Here is a 20,717-nt window from a genome sequence, read left to right on the forward strand (position 1 = left end):
GCTCAAGGACAACGTGCCCGAGCCCCCTCTCACCCAACAGACTCAGGTTGATTTGCTTTTTACTCCTCCTCAGAGGAAGCCTAAGAAGTAAATGGCTTTCTTCCCATACATGCATCATTAGAAAAGGCTCTGCTGAATTTTAAGTTGCCCCCCTAATCCTAAGTCACAAGTGGAGGTGGGCGGGAGATGGGGGCGGAATGCCGAGAACCATCTTCCCCTCACGCTCCTCTGTTTGGGCCCAAACTGCTTTCTGCTTCCTTCACACCCGCCTGCCCAGCGATACCCCCTCCAACTTCTCTCCTCTGAGCCCTGCAAACACACCACACTGGAGGGAACCCCCTCAGCCCCTACAGCCCCTGGGGCCCCTCCTGCCAACCCCGTGCCCTCTAGCCCCGGCTGTGGAGCTCGTCTCATTAGGATCACTTGTCTGCACTGCTTGCTGCATGAGGCCTGGCGCAGGACAAGGACACAAGCGTTCACTGACTCAGAGAGTGACTGAACGAACTAAATGGGACGTGTCCACTGGAGCCCCTTTTTGGGTCTGCACAACTGAAACAAGCCCACCGCCTCAGGCAGACCGAGAGGGTCTCAAGAAAACGAGTAGCAACTCGAAAAATGGTGAGCATTTATCCCAGGAGCTAGATCTGTTCTACATTCAGACTCCTGCCTCAGAGCAGGGCAGCTCCTGGCTGCCAAATTTCTGTCATAATTTGGCAGTACTTTCTCTGAGAACAACTCTTTGGCACTTATGAATATAAACAAGTCCTGCAAACATGTGCCCTGACTGGTGGCCACCACCAATCGGGCCTCTCCATCTGCAAGGACATTTACATCAGCCGAGGGCCACGCGAGCGGCCGGTGCAGGGCTGCCCAGGAGTCGGCTCCCTGTGGAAACAGCACCCTGGGCTTGCCTCGTCCCTGTCCGGTGCCGGGCTGTGCTCAGGGACCTTGAGTTGGTCCCCGCAGGTCATCCAAGAGGAGACCTGCTCCCCCCTGCCCAGGTTGGAGGGGCCAGACCTGCCACCCCGAATGCCATTGTGAACCATGCCGGGTGATGGCTGGGAGCCACGTCCTGATGGGGACAAGCAGGAGCCTACAGAGAACACTGGGTTCCACAGCCCGTGGGGATGCGGCCCAGCCCTGCCAGGGTCCACAACTATCACCTCCTTCCCAGAACCGCCTCTGCAGCCATGGAACAAGTCCCCAGCTCCCTAGCTGGGGGTCTGATGTGAGGTCGATCTTGTAGATCAAGGCAGTGGGGCCCTGGCCTGAGCACTGGGACATCCTGCTCCAGAGAAGCGGTCTGTCCCAGCCCCCCTCCAACCCCCTCCAAGCCAGCTGCCTCCCAGTTGGCCCAGAAGCTCCCATTACCCGGGGTCAAAGGCCACCCCAAAGTTTCCGCTGGTTCTTGGCGCCCGTGAGAGATCTCAACTAAGGGGATAAGACTGATCACAGAACCCACTGGACCTCCCTGGTTCTTCAGTCCAAACCACAAAGAGCAGAGAGGCCGGAGACATGCACTCAGGGACCTGTTGCCTCCCTGAACCTCCCTCTTCTAGCCTCAATCTTGAAAAGCCCTGGACCCAGGCCACCCCTTGCCCTGTGGGACAGTCTACAATGAGCGCAAACACCACCACGTCTGGGTTCACGGAGGGAAAGGCAACAAGACCAACCTCAGACATAGGCACGAAATCGGGTTTTATTTAGAGGCTGCTGGTCATATGACAGAAAGGCATATATGGTACAAAATTACAGAGGTTTAGTTCATCTTATAATACAAATCATTCAGTCTTTACAATTCATTACAGAGTCTTTGGATTTTTTTAAACTCCCATTTCATGTGCAGCAAATCAATACAGTCCCCCAATCAGAACCACTTCGTTATACGTGAACCCATCCTATTTACAGAACTGTTCCAAGACCCTCCCCACAAAATTAGTGTCAGCAGCCCGGCTAAAGGCACGACGGACTTCTCTGAGAAAGAGAGACCGGTGGAGATCATCGAGCCAGTGTCTTTAGGCACAGAAGACAGGCTGCACTCGCCGTCCCCAGGGTAAGGCACGACAGACAGATGGCCGCCTCCTTGGGCACTCCCTGTCCAAGATGCAGGCCTCAAGCGACCTCAGGCAAGTAGGGCTAATCTTAGCCAGGAAAATAAATACCCTTGAACTTCTTGTGGGTCTCACAAGGAACATTAAGCCAAGAGGAGAAGGGGAAGGGGAGTAATGGGGGATGGAAACACCTAAAGCCTTTCAAATCTGCAAGGGTCCCATTCACAGCTCAACGGATGCTCCAATCTCTCAGCAAACACACAAGGCCCTTCATGGCTGGCCCCAGTTACACGCGCTGGCTGTGCTTCCTTCTGCTCCCGCGCCCTCTGGCCAGGCTGGGATTCTGGACAGCTGTCCCCACTGCAGCCCCTATCTGGCCTCTGACAAGTCCTCATGCTGTACCTGTGGCCAGGCAGCCCATCCCCTCTTGCTGTCACCCCCAATTCCAGAGCCTGGGACCTGCCGGAACCACGTCCGGAATCCTAGCGTTGACACATCATTTAACATAACACCCGTAAGGAGAGAACAGAAGACAGGAAATGGGGCCCTTCCCTCTCTCTCCCATGATCACACGACCCAAAAGACGGCTCCTCTGGCCCAATAAATGCTGGGTTGTGGGGACTGCCTGGGTTATGGCTTTAGTGACCATGTCTACTTCATGTCACTGCTTTCCAGTAACGAGTTACCGTTGAATCTGCACCAAGAAGCCAGAGCGAAGGCCACAGACCAAGCAGGACGGGGGCCTCCATCTGACTTGCATCACTCTCCCCGGGAAGAAGCGGGGCTACCCCGGGCTGCCCAGGAAGACAGCAGACTGCAACGGAGTGACACCAGCACCCCGTGTTATCCACCGACACGTGGGCTGGAAGGGAAGTTCCGGTGGCGGAGCAAGAAGAGAGGAGGCTCAGGGCCGCAAACCCTGTCCCTGCAAGGATCCGGCCCAGCCCTCATGGCTGCCAGGGTGCCCGCGGGGCCACAGCTGGGGCACAAGAGCCACACCCGCTTCTCCCAGCACTGGTGACCGCCCAGCCCTGGTGACAGCCCAAGAACACCTACAGGACGGCCCGCTCCTCTCTCACACGCTGCGGGACGGATCCCAAAGCTCACTCCACTCGCAGGAAACCCCTGGCAAGAAGCCGCTGTAGCACCTTCCTCCCAGGGGGACCGACAACCTTCCCACCCAGGAAGGCAACAGAGCTGCCCCGCCCGGCGCTCGGTCAGGTGCTCAAAGGCCCAGCATGGCCCGAAGCCCACCCACGCTGGGTGTGGGGCGGGAGGGGGGGCTGCTGGAGAGGCAGAGATGCAGGAACAGGAAGGCGGGGTGGGGGATCTCAGGCAGAGGACGCTTGCCAGCATTTAAAAAGCTGGCCCCAGGCAAAGGGGAGGTGGGGAGCATGGCAGAGAGAGGTGGTCTGGAAAGTCTTCCCATGCCAGGGCTGCTCTGAACTCAGTCTGTCCAGGCTCTTCCACTGTCCCTGCAAGCTCTGGCCCCCTAAAACCCTGCTCCAGCCCAGAATTCCATCACGGTCTGCTGCATCTGAACTAACCCTAGTGACAGAGCGAGAACCACAGCCCTCGCCTCCCAACTGACCTTCCCCAGATGGTTCCACAGAGCGTGGTCGGTGCCACGTTACCGGCAGTTGGGCTCCAGCAAGTACTTTGCCCAGTAAGTGAGGATCACGAAGGGCCAAGCCACCTTCCATTGGTTCTCCCCAGGGAGCCTGGTGGGTGACGTGGGCCCACAGGCAGGTAACCCGAGGCTGCGGGAGCAAGAGCTGCTCCCCTCAGAGAAATGGGCAGTGGCGGGACCTACGTCCATGAACCACACGGATGCTGGTGTCCACAGAGACCGGCTGTTAGAAGACTTCTGCGCCGGGAAGGACGTTAAGCAGAAGAGCAGAGCCCAGGACCCATAGCACGCAAGACCGCGGGGGCGTAGCTGCCGCCCCGGGCGGGATCCCCTCACACCAGAGGCGCCCAGTAGGGGCCCAGGCCAGCCCTCCCGGGGGCACACCACCAGCCCCGATGCGCTCGTGGCCGCCACGACCGGAGGAACTGAGACACCGACCTGCAGGGCCAACGGCCCCCTGCCGGCGAGGACGGGACTGCGAAGGCTTGGTCCCGGGGGAGCTGGGCGCTCAGAGCGCCGGGGCCCCAGGCGGTGGGAGGGCAGCCAGGGTGCTGTGAGGAGGGGCCGGTGCTTCTGGGGAACAGCTGAGAGCGCCGCGCTGGGAGTCCGACGCTGGCGCTTCTACAAGCTGGAAGGCAGCGCTCTCTCCTCGGTTTCAGCCTGTTCCCCTTGAGAAGTTCCCTTCCAGCTCGGCAACCACGAACATCTGCGGAGCTGAAGCTACGCCGGGGGTGTAGCTCCGGCCCCATCCTCGGGGGGCAGCTCGCGCTTTGGGCCGGCGAGGCCGAGGTCCCGGGAAGGCGCCGAGCGTGGACCTCCCGGGCAGAGGTCCAATCGCCGGCCGGGGAGGTGGGGCGGGGCAGGAGCGGCAGAGCTCCACCTGGCGCACAGCTGGGCCCCAGCGGTGGGCGGGCACCGCCACGTGTAATTAATGGGAGTTAATTAATCTCGGGCTCCTCCCTGGGGGATCAAGCCTGCAGCAGCCGCACACCTGGGGGGGCCCATGGGTCTCTGCTTCCCCAGCTGGCCGTGGGCCCCACACAGCCTCACTCAGGGGCAGGGAACCTGGAATTACTGTTCAGGAGGGGCTTCCAATCCCTAGAGAATGAGACCTTTCAGAAAAGCCTTTCTGGGCATCGTTTTTTAAGAGTCTAAACGTGAGAACTAAAAACAGGCCTTCCAGGAGTGCTGTGTACGAATCCTGACCCAGGGCTGTGGGCCTGAGCAGCCATATGTCCACCAGGCTCCTGCTGACAGCTGGGGTCCATGAGGCCCTGGTGAGGACGCCCAGGGCAGGTGGTCACTGGACTAGGGCTGCAGGAAGTAGGAGAAGCAGTGGCTCTGCCATGGAAGGGCCCCATCGGCCCTAGCACCCTGTGGCTCCGCTGCCCAGCCAGCACGTCCCCCTCAGGGCCACGCACCACCCAGTCCTGCAAGGCTCCAGCTTTCTGCCCGCCTCCACAGACGCCTTCCCCAGTGCGCCCGGCAAGAAAGGGCTCCAGGGCAGGAGGGGGGGCAATGCTGTTGAAGGGCTCGTATTGTCCGGGCCACGTCTGTGGTTCGGCAAAGGCCAGCCGCAGGGATGTAGGGAGCCCTTCGAGGCCACAGTCCTCCAGGCTCGGGTCAGGGAGTCAGGGTAGAGAACTGCCAAAAAGTGAAACTAGTCTAAGGTCCTTCTAAGAAACCAGAATTGCACCAAATAAGGTCGTGATGCCTCTGACTTCGTTACTGCAGAAGCACAATAAAGTAATTCTCCAAGTTGTCACTGTTACCTTAGAGGAAGGCCACTGGTGTATCTGCGTCAGTCATGACATAAGGAGGGGCATCACCCTCTCGCCCCTCTGGGAACCTGCACCCTCTGAGTGACGTCACAGGCTGCCGAGGTGCAAGGCAAGCCCTGGGCACTCTTGCCTGGGCAGGCGATTGTGGCTCGCGAGTGATTTTGGATTTTGAAAAAATAAATATAAATAAATATATTCCAAGCACTCTGTTAGGGAATAAATGGAAAAGAGAAAACACTTTGCAGGTATTAAGACACTAACACACCCACAAAGAAAGCCCTAAGAAACCCTGTGGAAAGGAAGAGAGGAGGATGGGAGGGGCCAGGCCCAGAGCCCCTTGCTAGGGCACCCAGGACCCTATGCCAGGAGCCCCAGGAGGCCAGCCAGAGGCACTTATGGGAGCTTGTTACTTGGTGTAGGGACTCCGGGGGTCAGAGGGATACAGTGAGCTTAGGGAGCAAGCCAGAACCAGCATGGGAGGAGGCCCCACCTCTGCAGGGAGAGAAAGGCACTGGGATGGTTAAGATGTTAATGGGGTCATTGGAACAGAAAAAAAGAACAACAGTCCCAGGGGAAAACCCCAGGCATGGGCCCCACTGACACCGACAATCCAGGACTGCTCTGGGCTCCTAGAACCATCAACCCCTTTACGTTGCTGAGGTGCCTCCCCATTCTCTGGGCAGAGGAAGACCTGAAGCTTCCAGAGTCCTGGGAGGAGCAGGGAGAGGTCAGCAGCCCTGCGTGGTGCAGAAAGGACACCTCGCCATGCTCCCCACGGAAGGGGGTTTGAGGTGTCCCTGCCCACTCAGGTCCCAACTCCACCCCAGGGCTGTCACTGGCAAGGCTCCGAAAAGGCACCCCCCCGCCTGTCAGCCTCTGCCTGGGAAGCAGAAGGAAGCAGACTGGCAGCCCGGGAAGAGGCAACCCGGGGTTGGGCGGGGGGCGGTGTGTGGTGCCCAGCACTGGTTTAGCTGGCCCAGGATTTTCGGTTCTCGGGGTTCTTATGGCTCCTGTCGGCCCTCAGCGCCATAGTGCCCTCTGCCTTGGCCAGAGCCGCCGTCAGAGAGGCCAGGTTGGTGGCGGAGCCGGAGAGAGTGCTGCTCCTGCGGGGTTCAGGGGCACCCTGCAGCCGGAGCCCCGCGCTGCGCCGCCGGCCCGCGCCCGCTGCTCTGCGCACCCGGCCTGGCCTCACCAGCAGCCCGTAGCCGGGGTTGCACTTGAAGTACTGCTTCCCGCCGATGGAGCCGTCATTCTTACCTGAGGGGAAGACAGAAGAGCACACAGAGGTGACTTCCCAGGACCCTTATTCCCTGTCTCTGTGTGCCTGATGGCTCCCCGGGGGGCACAGGCACTCTCTGTTGAGCAAAGGGGGCTGGGGTGACTGTCTCGGGGCAGCACATGGTGGTCCCCAAGGACGGGTAGCCTCAGATCCTGCCGTTTCAATGCCCGGGTGCAGGCAAGTCACCAATCCCACTCCACTCTGGGGCACGGACCTTCTCCAACCTGGCTGGTCCACACGTAAACCTAGGATGGAGTTGTGGGTAGAACGATTATTTTTCCTGAATCTATCAGATGGAAACTGGCAAATTACGCCACTGTAGCTAGTTAGATGTCACACTTGGGTGTTATCGAGATGGTGTGAGGAAGTTTCCTTTGTAAAAGCAAAAGAAATGCATTAAGGTGAAGAATGAGAACCCAGTGCTCAAGATAGCAGAGGGAGAGGGGCCCTCGTGACCCCTAAATGCCAGCGTGCCATGGGGATGGATTGGTGGGGAACCTGATCTCTGCAGCAAAAACAGTCATGAATTTTCTATGCTGTCTGCACATCTGACCTGCCCTCCCCCAACCTCTGCTGTCTATCAACAAAGGTCCCCTCAGTGCATCTCTCAAAGCACTTAACAGACCATCGCCCTCCAGGTCGGGCCACTGCTATCGCACAGCTCCCAGGACACACACACCAACCCCCAGCACTGGGTCCCTGCTTCTGGGCTCCCCATCATCCTGCCCACTCAATCCATTTCATTTTCTTCATAATACTTATTACTATCAAATTTTAATTATTTATTTGTCTACTTGGCAATTCTCTCCCTCTTAAAATGAAAGTCCAGTGAAACCACAGACTCTGTTTTGCTCCCCAAGGTATCCTTGGGATCCAAGACGGTGTCTGCAACATGGCAGGTGCTTAATATGAACTGCTGGATGAACTCATCTATTTGTTAATCCCTCTTTAATTCTTGAGTCAACTGTAGACACAAACTTCTCTCCCAATTCCTCTGCACATAGTAGCAGACTCTCCTTTAAAAACTATTCCAGCTACATGCCTCTTCTGGAACCACTTACAACTTACAGCATCATTCACAATCGCCAAGAAGTGGAAACCACCCACATGTCCAGCCAGTGACGAATGGACGAACACAAGGTGGGCAAAACGGACTACTGTTTGGCCATAAAAAGGAATGAAACACTGACAGGAGATGTAACCGGATCTACCTTGGAAAATCATGCTAAGTGAAAGAAGCCAGTCCCAAAAGCCCACCTGCTGCCTGATCCCCTTTATGTGGAAGTCTAGACTGGGACATTTCATATGCATTTAGAGGGGCAAAAAATAGACTATTGGTTACCTGGAGTTTAGAGAGGAGGCTACCTTACAAATGGAAATGTGGCTTTTTGGGGGGGATTGATGAACCTATTCTAAAATTAGACTGCAGTAATGATTGTACCACTTTGTAAATATATCAGAACCATTAAACTGTATACTTTTAACAGAAAGACTTTACAGTATGTGACTTGGTATCACGACAAACCTGTTTAAAAAAAAAAAAAAACCATCTGGGGACGCCTGGGTGCCTCAGCTGACTGACTTCTACTCAAGTCATAATCTCAGGGTCCCAAGGATGGTGCCCCATGTGGGGCTCCCTGCTCAGCAAGGAGTCTGCTTCTCCCTCTGCCTCTACCCCTCCTCCTGCTCGGGTTCTCTCTCATAAATAAATAAATAAATCTGAAGGACCAAGTAATTCCTTAAGTTGTGGCCCTGGTTTTTCGGAAAACAGTAATGCAGTCGGTGGCAGAATGTCCCGTTCTGTAATGAGACTGAAGAGACGGGTAAGTCTGTAATGCACCTTAGATCACCCACCTTCTGTTCTCCAGCCCAGGCACCCAGCACCCCCACAGGCACCCGTGTTTGCAACCGGAGCAGACACAGCACACAGAGCTACTGTCAGACTGTCACAATTCAAAAGCAGATGCCTCTGTGACTTAAAAAAAAAAAGTACTTAGGTTCATTACCAAATTAAAAGTAGCTTTCAATTAATGACTTAAGTTTCTGAAAAATGTCTGGAGGTTAAGAAAAGAGAACACTTAGGAAACTCTTATTCCTGATTTGAAAAGTAGTGACCTGGAGGCTTAGGGAGGTCAGGGGCCCAGAGCAGGTTCTGGGCAGTGCCGGGGGAGGGCCAGCACTCCTCTGGCCCCCCACTCTTAGCTGAGTTGCTGCAGGCAGGGAACCAGAGGCCCAAGCAGCACCACTCACCTGAAGGTAAGTCCAGCTCCACTCCGACCCACGTCCCCTCCTGAAAGTCGGTGGGGCCGATGTATCTCACGATGCCCATTTTGTTGGTGCCCACAGTGACATATTCTCCCTCTTTGAGCCACTCTGGGACTTCGCTGGCTTCTTCGGAATCGGAGGAAACTTCCAGCTTTCCCAGGACCGGTGCCCGTGCCCCACCGTCGCCCAGCGCCCCTGAGGCCAGTAGGTCCTCCTCCGCCGCGGAGGAGCAGCTGGGGTCTCCGCCCAGCATGCGTGTGAAGGACTTCAGCTCGGAGGTCCGCACCTTCTGGATTCTGAACGGGGATGAGGGAGCAGGGGACGGAGACAGGAGGTCGGGAGGCACCTGTGGTTTGGAGACGTCCAGCTCTGAGCCGGCGGCCGGCTTCGCACGGTCCTCTGGCCTTCCCAGCCGCTCCTCGCCCCCGCTCTGCCCGCTGCATGATTCCTTCTGGGGGGCGCAAGTTGGGAGAGACGTCGGGGGTGCACCTGCATCTTCCTTCTCCGAGGACACCGGCTCCTTGGTGTTGCAGGAGCCATTGCTGTCACCCCACTCATCCTGCTTTGCCGGGACCGGCAGTGACAGAAGGCAGCTCCGGCCGAGCGGGCGGGCAGGAAGGTCACTGTCAGCCACAGCAGCCGCGGGTGGAAGCGGGAGCTCCGTCTCAGGGGTGGCCTGGCAGAGGGTGGGCGGCGGCGAGCCGGGGGTCTGCCCGCCCGCGGCGGCCGCGCCGTCCAGGCCAAGGGTGAATGCATCGGACAGCGTGGCGGAGGAGACGCTGTGGGAAAAGTAGCCGCTGGAGGCCTCGCTCAGGGGACTGGGCGGCCCCTCTTGCACCTCCGGAGCCTGCGGCGTGGGCACTTTAGTCGGTCTGTCGTGGAGCTTCACAGGGGCCGGGGGCACAGTCACCGTGGGGGCCACACTGGGAGGCTGGAGCAGGGAAGGGTGCAAGGATAACTGGTTAAAATGCCAAGTCTGCGGCTCATTTCCAAAAGAACCACGACAGATTCTGCCAGTGAAAACATGGTGGCCTGGAGGGTGGAAAGCCGTGGCCATGCACTGGGGCAGCCCTGGGGCCATACCAGTGCCCCTGCTTGGTCCGGGCTCTTGCCGCGCATCCAACGCTGAGAGCCCACCATGGCCCAGGTGTCTACTGCACTCCGCACGGCACCCAGAGCTCAGCGGGTGGCCACCAGCCTGCCCCTTCCCCCTCCTTGCCTTCTGTACACACTCAGGAGTCTAACCACAGTCTGCAATAGCGTCACTCACCCTAAGAAACATATATCCGCCCTTCACCCTGTTTCTGGCACAGAGCTCCTGAAACCCTTGGGTTTCCTCAATGTTAGCAGCAAGAAAGGTGTCTTGATATTCCTAACAAGCCCCCTGCAACCACACCTGAGTTCACCTTAAAACGGGCACTCTGGGACTGCACCTCAGGATGGCAGGCCAGTTGCCAGGGGACCCACCCTTGTGATGAGAGCTTAGCCTCACAGCCTCAGGACGCAGAGAGGGGCTGCAGGGGACTTAATCATAATTGGCCAAAGATGTACTCAATCGTGCCTGTGTAATAAGGCCTCCAGAACAATCCAGAAGGACAGGCTTCTGGGAGCTGCCAGGCTGATGAACACATAGACCTGTGGGGAGAGCGGGGCACCCAGGGAGGCTGAACGTCCATGGGGTTTCCCCACACCTTGCACCATGCCTCTCTTCCATCTGGCTGTCCTGAGTCCTACCCCTTGGAGTAAACTGGTGATCTAGTGAGTAAAATGGTTCTCCTGAGTTCTGTGAAGCATTCCAACAAATCAATCCAACTTAGGTGGGGCTCATGGAAACATCTTATCTACAGCCGGTTGTTCAGAAGTACAGGTCACAACTGGGGCGTGCAAATGGCATCCAAAGTGGGGGCAGTCTGGTGGGCCTGAGGCCTTAACCCGTGGGTGCTGGCACCATCCCTGGGTAGACAGTGTCAGAATTGAGTTCAATAGCAGAACACTCAGCTGGTGTGGGACAGTGCTTACTTGGTGGTAGGCAAGAAGGCATACTCAATGGCCACGCAGGGTCTGTGAGGCCTGACAAGGCAGGAAAAGGCCCTCACCAAAGGTGCAGCAACCAGTAGGTACACACTAAATCTCCAGTCCCTCCTTACCCACCAGCACCCCTGGCCTGGCTGCACTCAGACTCAGAACTCTGTTCCCACAGAAGACTTCACGCCTTTCTCCTGCAGAGCTAGAACAAGGATCTGCTTGGGGGAGGCACAAGGGACTTAGCATAGCTTCACCAGCACAGCCAGGAATGACACTCAGGCCTGGTGGCTGACTTGCAGATCCCGGTAGGGAGTCAGGTGGAAGAGGAGACCAGCAGGCCAGTCCCATGTCATGGGTTGGGGACCCCCTGATCCAGGGAGAGACAAGCTGAGCAGCCACGTCCCCCACTGTGAAGAGGGGGTAAGCGCGGTCAAAGCCGCAGAGGCTGGCCTCCCCTTCTGGGATCACCCGTCTGAGTCACACTGGCAGAGACGCACACAGGGCCCCATTGCCTGGCAAATGACAACAGCCTCAGCTCGTCCACATTCTACCATCTCGGAGGTGCTGCTAAGGTGTTCCCTTGTTGATAACTGGAGCCATTTGAACAAGGGAGCAGATTCCCTTTCTATTCCCGATTCACAATGACAGGGGCAAGAGAGAAGGCAGGAATGGGGAATGCGGTTGGAGCACTGGAGAAGGGTGCTGGTCAGAAAAAGAAATATGTTTTCCAATATTTACGGAAAGATTATTTATATTACAGGAATGGCCATTTTCCATTTGAAATACAGGATTTATTTGAACTGGGAAACAGCTGAGATCTATAAGTCTCTTACAGTTACTTGGCTTAACTCAGCAGTTTGATAAATCATGCATTTTCACGTGAACTGTCATTTATATTCCTGTCTCCAGAGACCCTCCTTTCCCCACAAGGCACACTTTCAGGGTACGAAATTAACGGCACCTCTTGAGATTAACAGCCCATTTTTGTGATGGATCTCTAGGCTGCAAAATTTACTAAATCCAATAGATCAATAACTGTCACCAGCATAAATACTCTAAAAGATTAGGCAATCCTTCAATCATTTTTCTTTTGCAACTTGTACATGTTTTATTTATTCTTTTCTGTTTTATTTTTAATATCACTGGCCAGGCAGGGAAGAATACACAAACAAAATGACAAGAGCCTGGAATCTGAACAGGAACTTTGGTTCTGGACTCGTGGGTGCTCCATTTTCCCCTGGTGGGTAATACCTCATCACTGCCACACAGACAGTTGTCTAAGGGTCAGCTATATCCCGTCCTGAGGAGGTAACAGTCCAGTGACAGTGCCTTAGATTTCCCTGGTCATTATCCCATTTGCTTCCACATGAATCCCTTGACGTAGGCCAGAAAGTCTGACCATATGCATTTTATAATATGGCCCAGCGAGGTTCAAGGATTTATCCAAAGCCTCCAGTAAGTGACAACCAGGTATCAGAGGTCAGATTTGCAGCAACAACAGAGACCCACAGTGGCAGAAGGTGAGCCCTGATTGCACGGCTCTTTCCTGCTGAGCCCAAGCGCAGCCTGATTCCTTCCGTGAAAACACTGCAGGAAGCCGCTCCCACTTAACTGGAGTTGATAGGTGAGTGGAAACCTACTCCCAGCCTTGGGTTATTCTTTTACCACTGACACTTCGAGAGACTGCTGGGAGAGCCTAACCTTGCAAAAAGCACCAGGACGAACAGCAGAGTGGCTTGAGCTGCAGAAGCTGTGGGAGATCTGGAGCCCTCACCAGTAAGATTCGGTCTCCCTCTGTCCCACTGGCCTTGGGGCCCCAGGCCTGCCTCAGCAAAATAATGAACACCACTCACAGGGGATGGAGGCAGGGGGGGGGTGGGGGGCACATGAACACCAAAGTGTCCTGAATTAGATAGAAAGGGCCCTTCAGAAAGGACTGAATCCGTGGAGGGCTGAATTCCCTTCCAAATTATTTGCCCTTTTTTCTGTTGTTTTAATAAATAAAATTTTCCGATGAAGATACAGCATTTCCTAAGAGAATGAACACACAGTGGGAGAAAATAGATTTGCTATTCATAAGATGAGAAGTGCTGTTCATCTGTGGGAGATCATAAGAGACTATTTTCTCCCCAGCTTAGCATTAGTCTTTTCACGCTGATATCATGAATCAGAATGAAATGTAAAACTGAGAATTAAGCAAATACTTGGAATAAGGAGATTGTTCTGTTTATAGAAATCGCCTTTGCCTAGCAGTGGGCTATTAAAGCAACAGACTACATTAGCAGTCAAGCACCTAAAAGTTTAGCAATCATATGATTAACAAGTTGAAAATAGAAAAGTGGAACAAGGAAAATATAGAGGGAGAAGACAGTGACCTATATTACAGCTAATTATCAAAACAGGAACGTTAAAATGAGAAACCCATGGGTGTGCACTCAACAGTTACAGCATTGGGGCCACCCCCCTACATGTGGGGCTGCCACCAGTAAAGGTGTCCCTCCGCCCCCAGCCCACCCCCCACCCCCGTCTGACTCACCTCCAGAGCTCCGGTGGTCCCGGCGTCCGCAAGGGCACACTGCACCATGATTCGGGGCACGGGCTGAGGAAACAAGTGAATAGGCAGGCGTGAGGGATCGAGAGAAGCAGAACAGAGATAACCAGAGGTTTTCACTGAACAGACTGGAAAGCCCGTCAGGAGGACTCAGTTGAAATACACTTTCACAACTTTTGGGAATTCAGGTAAGTCACTGCCAAGTAGGCATGCCGAGGGCTAGTGGCGCTGCACTACACAGGGACATGTAAGCAGTAAGGACACAGCAAGCAGCTGGCAACACCAGAAATGTGCCGGAAACAGTTAACATACAGGGCATGTTTACACACTCACAGGCTCGCTCTCCTCTCACATACGGCACGTGTTCATCAAGGGCTGTTCTGCACACACAAATGTTACTGGACGCTAGAGACAAAGGGTTGGAACAGGAAAGATCAGGACCAAGGCTTCAGGCAGGAGGCAGAACACAAACCAAGGCTTGATGGGCAGGGAGAACTGGTGCCCTAGCAGGACTGGCGAGTGTCGTCACAGGAAGTGAGGAAGCCGGTCTGGCTAGAGCCCACCTCTGGGGCACAGCACAGAGAAGGACAGATATATGGAGGGAGGATTTGGTATCCCAATCAGGTAGGGATGAGGACCCCCAGAGATGCCTGAGTGAAGAAAGCAGGAGCTTGAGAAGATGGATCTGGTAGTAGAAGGCAAAGGGACTGGAGAAATACTTCTTAAGGCTAAGGTAGGCAGATCACTGATGAGACTCCAGCAACCGAGCAGATGAGAGGGGATGAGAGCCTGAATTAATGGCTGTGTGAGCAATAGCACAAGAAAGGACATCATTACTTATGGACAAGCAGTTGAAGGAATGTTAAAAAGTAAATGTTAAAAAACAATGTTAAAAAACAATGTTTAAAAAAAAGAGTAAAAAAAAAAAAAAAAAAGCACCAGGATAAGAAAGAGAGAGGTCAGAAGAAGAAGCTGGTAAGTGCAAAAGAGAAGAAATCAGACATCCTTTTAGCAGCTGCTGGGTTTACAATGGCGTTGGGATACAGAAACCAACAGGATTTTCTTAAAGAAACCACAAATCTACCACTTCTGCCTTTATTCCATCAACCAGCCTCTGACCCCTTCTCTGGTCTCCCTATTCCAGGACCAGAGTCTGGACCTTGCCTCAGAATGCCCAGCTCCCAGAGGATCCTGGCAGCACAGCCTCACAGGAGGAGGCAAAATTTGGTGTCGTGGTTCATTTCCATGCAGTAGAAGTGTCTTTTCTCTTGTTGGATCCAAAAGGAAAAGTAGCTGACCGCTCATCTCTTACCTAATCTAAATTGTGTAGAAAGGCAGATTTCTTATCTTTCCCTTTCCTTTCTTCTGACCCTAGGTACTTCAGGGCCTCCCAGTTCCCACGATGGTTTCTATGCCATCAGGATGTTCTAGACAGTCTGCAGGCACTCAGGCTGGACAGCCGAAGTCCGGCTTCCTACTGAGCAGCCCAAACTCTTACCGAAGGGGCAAAAGCCTATGTGGAATAAGACTGTGCACTTAGAAGGTTAGCCTGAGTTCACAGCACCAAATAACTGCATTTTGGCAAAGGGCACCACTAATAACCAATTACACCTTGCAACTGCCTTTGGGAGAAAAGAGCAAGAAGCGATTAACTCTGCTGAATTAGGGAGCGGCAGTGGGATTTGAGAAAAGACACAGAGGCCAGGCGATTAAGTAGGACATGGTAGGAGATACGGGTAAACAGATGGGAAGATAACTAGGGATAAACTAAAGGAATGTTACTTTTTACCCTGCAAACACTGGGGAGTCACTGGGGGCTTAGGGCCAGGGACAGCCACAATGAGTGGCAGGTTTAAGGAAGACAATGTGAGAGGCCAATGGAAGAGAATGAGGGAGGACACCTGGGGGGCTGGGGCAAGGCCACTAGATGAGATGAGGTCCTGAACCACAGGCCTTCCAGCCTCTCCTGGGATGCCTGGAACAGGAAAGTAGGTCCCCTCAACTCGCATGACACATCGCTTCTCCACTCTCTCACAGCACCTGTGGGAATCTCCATTCCTCCACTCTGCTGGCAGCTCAGTAGACAGTGACAGTAGAGTTATTTTCCAACAAGTATCTCACTCTACCTTACAGTCCTTGAATACAGGGGCTGCTGTCTTTTTTTTTTTTTAAATATATGATTTTATTTTGACATCTTAATTTTATTTTTTCATGTTCTAAGATTCATTGTTTATGCACCACACCCAGTGCTCCATGCAATACGTGCCCTCCTTAATACCCACCACCAGGCTCACCCATCCCCCCACACCCTTCCCCTCCAAAACCCTCAGCTTGTTTCTCAGAATCCACAGTCTCTCATCATCTTTCTTTTTGTATTTACTTTCTCCCATAGTATCTAAAGTCCCCCACAAACGGAAAGGTGTTCACAGCATACTCCTTCGTAAAGGCAGAAAAAAAGGTCTCTTAAGCTCAAACTCCAAAATACTTACATTCTTCAGTTAGATTGTCTCTAAAACAGACCAGACTGGGGTGAAACATTCCACTTTAAAGCATAAACACGTAAAATCCCACCAAGAGTGGAACGTAACCACCTACAAAGGAGCCTCTTCTAAGATGAGAGGACTCTTGCCCTCCTGAACAGAGCACGGAAACATAACCTAACACTTTCCCCCAGGACTCAGGGGAATTAGAAAACTCCAGTCAATGCTTAAAAAAAATATCTGCTGCCATGAGTGAAGGGATGGGCCTGTGACACTGTGGCATCAGTGAACCCATGGGCTTCCAGGCCCCCAGAACCCCACATCATGGTTCTGGGCCATCACACTAAGACCTCAGGTCTCCCTCACAGGTTTTGCCACACAATGACCACTTCTTCATGCAGCGACACACCTGCCTCATTAACAGGCCCATCCTGAGCCCACCACTCAGAGGAAGGGGGAAGCAGGACACTGACTGATGACATATACCTGAAATGGCTAAACCCAGTGTTGCAAAGAAGAGGGGACTGGGTCTGAATGGGTCCTGAGCAAAGAAAGTACTCACAGCACACCTCCTTCTCTGGCTCCCATGCTAGTAGCTCTGGGCGGCTCCCTCCGTGGGAACAGGTGGTGGCAGCTGCCAAAGGCCAGCTCTGGCCAAGTGAGCCTCAGGTGGATACTTCTCCAATCAAGGACTCTGAAAGGTGCAGGCTAAAGGGGGCAGGGTACGGGCATACAAGACCAGCTCTGTATTCATTTTTACTGAAGCTAGGTGACAAGCACACAGGGATTCACTGTTGTCATCTCTCTACTTTGATGTATTTCAAATTTTTCCATAATGCTGTCCTACATGAAGGAAATAACCAGGACTCTGATTCACTGTACAAATTCAGTTCAACAAAGACTTAGGTCTCCCAGCGTACAAGGCACCGCAACAGGTTCCGGGAAGAATGCAAGGATCACAACGTCACAGACTTCGCTCTCAGCAGACTGGCAAGGACATGTATGCAAATAACCAAAACATCAAGGAAAACGAAAGATACTAGAATGAAAGCTTCAAACGCAAAGAAGATTCAGAAGAAGGGATGATAAATGAAACAGGCCTAGAATATCCTCCCAGGGGTGATCTGACTTTGAGACACGGCTTGAAGACTGAGCAGCCTTTCCCAGGGCAGAGGGACACTTCCAACATGAAGAATGACATGGCAAAGGCATGGTGCTCTTTGCGCCTGATGTGTTCCCTCACAGCCACCTCTGGCCCCAGAACAGCTACTCAATCTGCCAGGACGTCTCGGGGAAGAGAGAATGATCTAGAGTGGCCTGCACGGGGCAGAGGGAAGCAGGTTAGGGTCACGTGCAGGAGGTCTTGTGAGCTTATGGTTGATTTTCACCTGCAGTCCAGCTATGAAAGGTAAATGAATGATTGGTGGTAAGAGCTATGCTTGGAGATTAACCCTTAAATAGGGTAGATACGAAACTTGGAGAGACCAATGAAGGAGTTGCATCACGGGTTTGCTGGAGAGCTACTGAGAGCCTAAACTTGGATGGAAAGAGGAAACAGAAGTGAAAAGTTAGAGCTATGAAGGGATACTATGGAACACTTGGAAACAACTCGCTGGGGGGGCTGTGGAAACAGTCAAAAATGATGCCCAGGAAGGATGGATGACAGGGAGAAGGGTCATGGTGGTGGTAGCAGAACCCATGTCCATGCGTGTGTGCGCCTGTGTGTGGGCCCATGTGCAAGGGCGCGGGGACCCAGCCTTGTATGTTGGGCAATGGCCTGTGATGAATTCAGGAGCTTCATTAAGGATACCAAAAATACCTACAAAGTGTACTGAAATCTCAAGTGTGCCATTTGTCCTTCACACCTAAGAGCTCAAATTTCCAAATGTGTATTGTTTGCATTTTAATGCTCTTTTACACATCCCTTGTGCAGGCAGTTGCCTCCATTCCAGGAGCTCAAAACATTTCAGATCATAAGTTCATTAATCCTTACGACACATCTGGCAACTATTAATAAAAAAGACTGTGAAGTCTTTTGCAGCTATAAATATTAAGGAGAAGTCCCAGGAGGCAAGTGGATAGAAGTATAATTATCTACATCTCGCACTACAGACACCAACGCTCGCAGACATTCACCCAGTGGTGACATGCATTCAGGCTGCCCGGTGAGCCAGTCACAGAGACGGAAAAGGACCGACCCCCAAGCACCAGCTGAATGCGCAGTCGCGCTGTCCGCTGAGCACCACTGAAGCTTAGCAGATGAGTGGGTTCCAAGCAAGAGAGCTGCTCCGAAGTATTTCAGGGAAAAGATGAGGGTCACATCTTGTATCACAGCCCGCCATTTTTTAACTCTGGTTTTCACATGCCACATGAATGAAGAAATCAGGGCAGATCACCTCAGAATTTCAACCAGGCATCTGAGTTACTGGGAGACCCCTCTGCCTCAAAGCATAGAGTTTTAACACCTTGGCAAGATGTAGAGACCCTCAGCTCCCTTTGAGGCTGCACTCGTGCCTCGATTGTGGTGCTAACCCCACTCTGAACTGACCACACTGCTTGGCTGGAGCCTTCCTCGAGCCCTTCCTTTTCCCTCGGGAATCAGGGGCTACCTGGTGAGCACCCATGCGCATCGGTCCCAGCTGGGGCATGATCTCCTCTTCCCGAAAATGCCTTCACCACGCCAGTCCCAGACATACACATATTATGGCATCTGTAATGTCACCCTATTTAGCTCTCTGAAGGGTAGGGATTATGGCTCATTCATCTCTGTATTCCCGTACAGAAAAGAATAACTTCATGTTTGTTCATGTTGAATAAATGCAAACGTAAATGAACAAGCTAATTACTTAAGTGACATGACAAAGGCCAAATTTTACATTTACAGAGAATTCAGAAAAAGAATAGACATTCTTGGGACACCTGGGTGTCTCAGTTGGTTAAGTGTCTGCCTTCAGCTCAGGTCATGATCCTGGGATCCTGGGATCCAGTCTGGCATCAGGCTCCTTGCTCAGCGGGGAGGCTGCTCCTCCCTCTGCCTGCCACGCCCCCTGCTTGTGCTCTCCCTCTCTCCCCCATTCTCTCTCTCTCTCTCCCTCTCTCTCTCTGGCAAATAAATAAATGAAATCTTAAAATAAAAAATAAAAGAATAGACATTCTGAAATTTGGGCACTGGGGTGGGTAGAAGGGAGAAGAAATATTTTAAAGCAAAAAATAATCACTGCATTCCAAAACACTGAATTTCTGATGCATTCTTTCTTGTTTGAAAAATGAATCTTTCCTAATAATCACACCTTACACTGAGTTTGATAAACCCTCAAATGTCATCTTCCAATAGTTCCTAAGCAAGTATGATCCTCAAGATCTTTTTTTTTAAGATTTTATTTTTTTAAGTAATCTCTACATCCAATGTGGGGCTCAAACTTACAACCCCGAGATCAAGAGTCACACGTTCTATCAACTGAGACAGCTAGGCAGCTCCCCCTTTCTTAAAAATTCTAACCAAGCAAAAGAATATGAGATGTATGATTTACCTTTGCTATAAATAACCAGTAGACAACCTTTGGTTTTCATGCCATTGAAGTGAGAAAAATATAATAAACAAAACCAATCTGAGGGAGCGCATATAAACAAAATACTTCCTAATCTCCAAATATGTACTGATAAAAGTAATAAACAATGGACAGGGCCACCTGGGTGGCTCAGTCAGTTCAGCGTCTGCCTCCGGCTCAGGTCATGATCCCGGGGTCCTGGGATTGAGCCCCACATCAAGCTCTCTGCTCGGCAGGAAGCCTGATTTTCCCTCCCCACCCCTCTACTTGTGTTCCCTCTCTCACTGTCTCTCTCTCTGTTAAATAAATAAATCTTAAAAAAAAAAAAAAGTAATAAACAATGGACGAAAACAGACATGTACAATTACCTAAAGATCAAGACTCAGCAATAACTTAATATAAACGTACTTTCTAAAGGTTATGTTAATCAGAGGCAGGGTGGTTGGGCTGCAAGAAGGGGCCCTGTGATGTCACAGGAGGAAAGCTGAGGGAAGCACCCGTGCTGGTCCAGAGACAGACACGTCAGCTGCCTGCAGGATCTGGTTCCCGCAGGTGGTCCCCACTCACGGAGCAGGCTCAGGATTTACACTCTGGCTTTCCAGGGTGATCTGGTGAAGAATGTGTGAGCTGTGACAACACCAGCACTTTTGTCCACCTGCCTGGCAATTAAATGTCTTATTTTAAATGAGTAACTCAGCATTCTACCCAACCCATCAGTCATTCGTTCGTGTAGCCCTGATCACCTCAGGGGCTGCATATCTGGAAGGTGGTAATCCAGCCCACGTGCATTCGCTAAGCAAAGCCACCCAGAGAGGATGACAGGTGGCCACCAGCTGGTCCCTGCCAGACACACTTTTACCCTACCTGGCACATGCCCCTTTTGATCGGTGACATCAAAGTATCAATGCAGGCATGGGAAGGTGACAATTTTTCTGCCCAATATTACAATGCCTCATGAGGTTTTTATATACACTTGAATAGATTCTTTTGGTTTTATCCTCTTAGAATCTACCCTCCAAACTGCAGTCACAAGAGCTTTCTAAAATACAAAAAAAGCAGTCAATGATTCTCCATTGCCCATAGATAATTTTTCTTAAAATATTTTAT

General features: G+C 52.5%; 1 protein-coding gene across 1 annotated transcript in view; it reads right to left on the reverse strand.

Moving 5' to 3' along the window:
* Window positions 1-1,690: 1,690 nt before the first annotated feature.
* Window positions 1,691-20,717, reverse strand: part of LOC111153078 (kinesin family member 13B) — a 204,417-nt gene continuing 185,390 nt past the window's right edge. The window contains exons 39-41 of the mRNA XM_022511878.1: window positions 13,568-13,630; window positions 8,992-9,937; window positions 1,691-6,719 (exon numbers count right to left, since the gene is read on the reverse strand). Of these exons, the coding sequence (XP_022367586.1) occupies window positions 6,430-6,719; window positions 8,992-9,937; window positions 13,568-13,630 (1,299 nt within the window). The 3' untranslated portion in view covers window positions 1,691-6,429. The remainder of the gene's footprint in view (window positions 6,720-8,991; window positions 9,938-13,567; window positions 13,631-20,717) is intronic.

This window comes from Enhydra lutris, unplaced genomic scaffold (assembly GCF_002288905.1).
Source record: "Enhydra lutris kenyoni isolate GAN:26980312 unplaced genomic scaffold, ASM228890v2 scaffoldscaffold3, whole genome shotgun sequence".
NCBI lineage: Eukaryota > Metazoa > Chordata > Mammalia > Carnivora > Mustelidae > Enhydra > Enhydra lutris.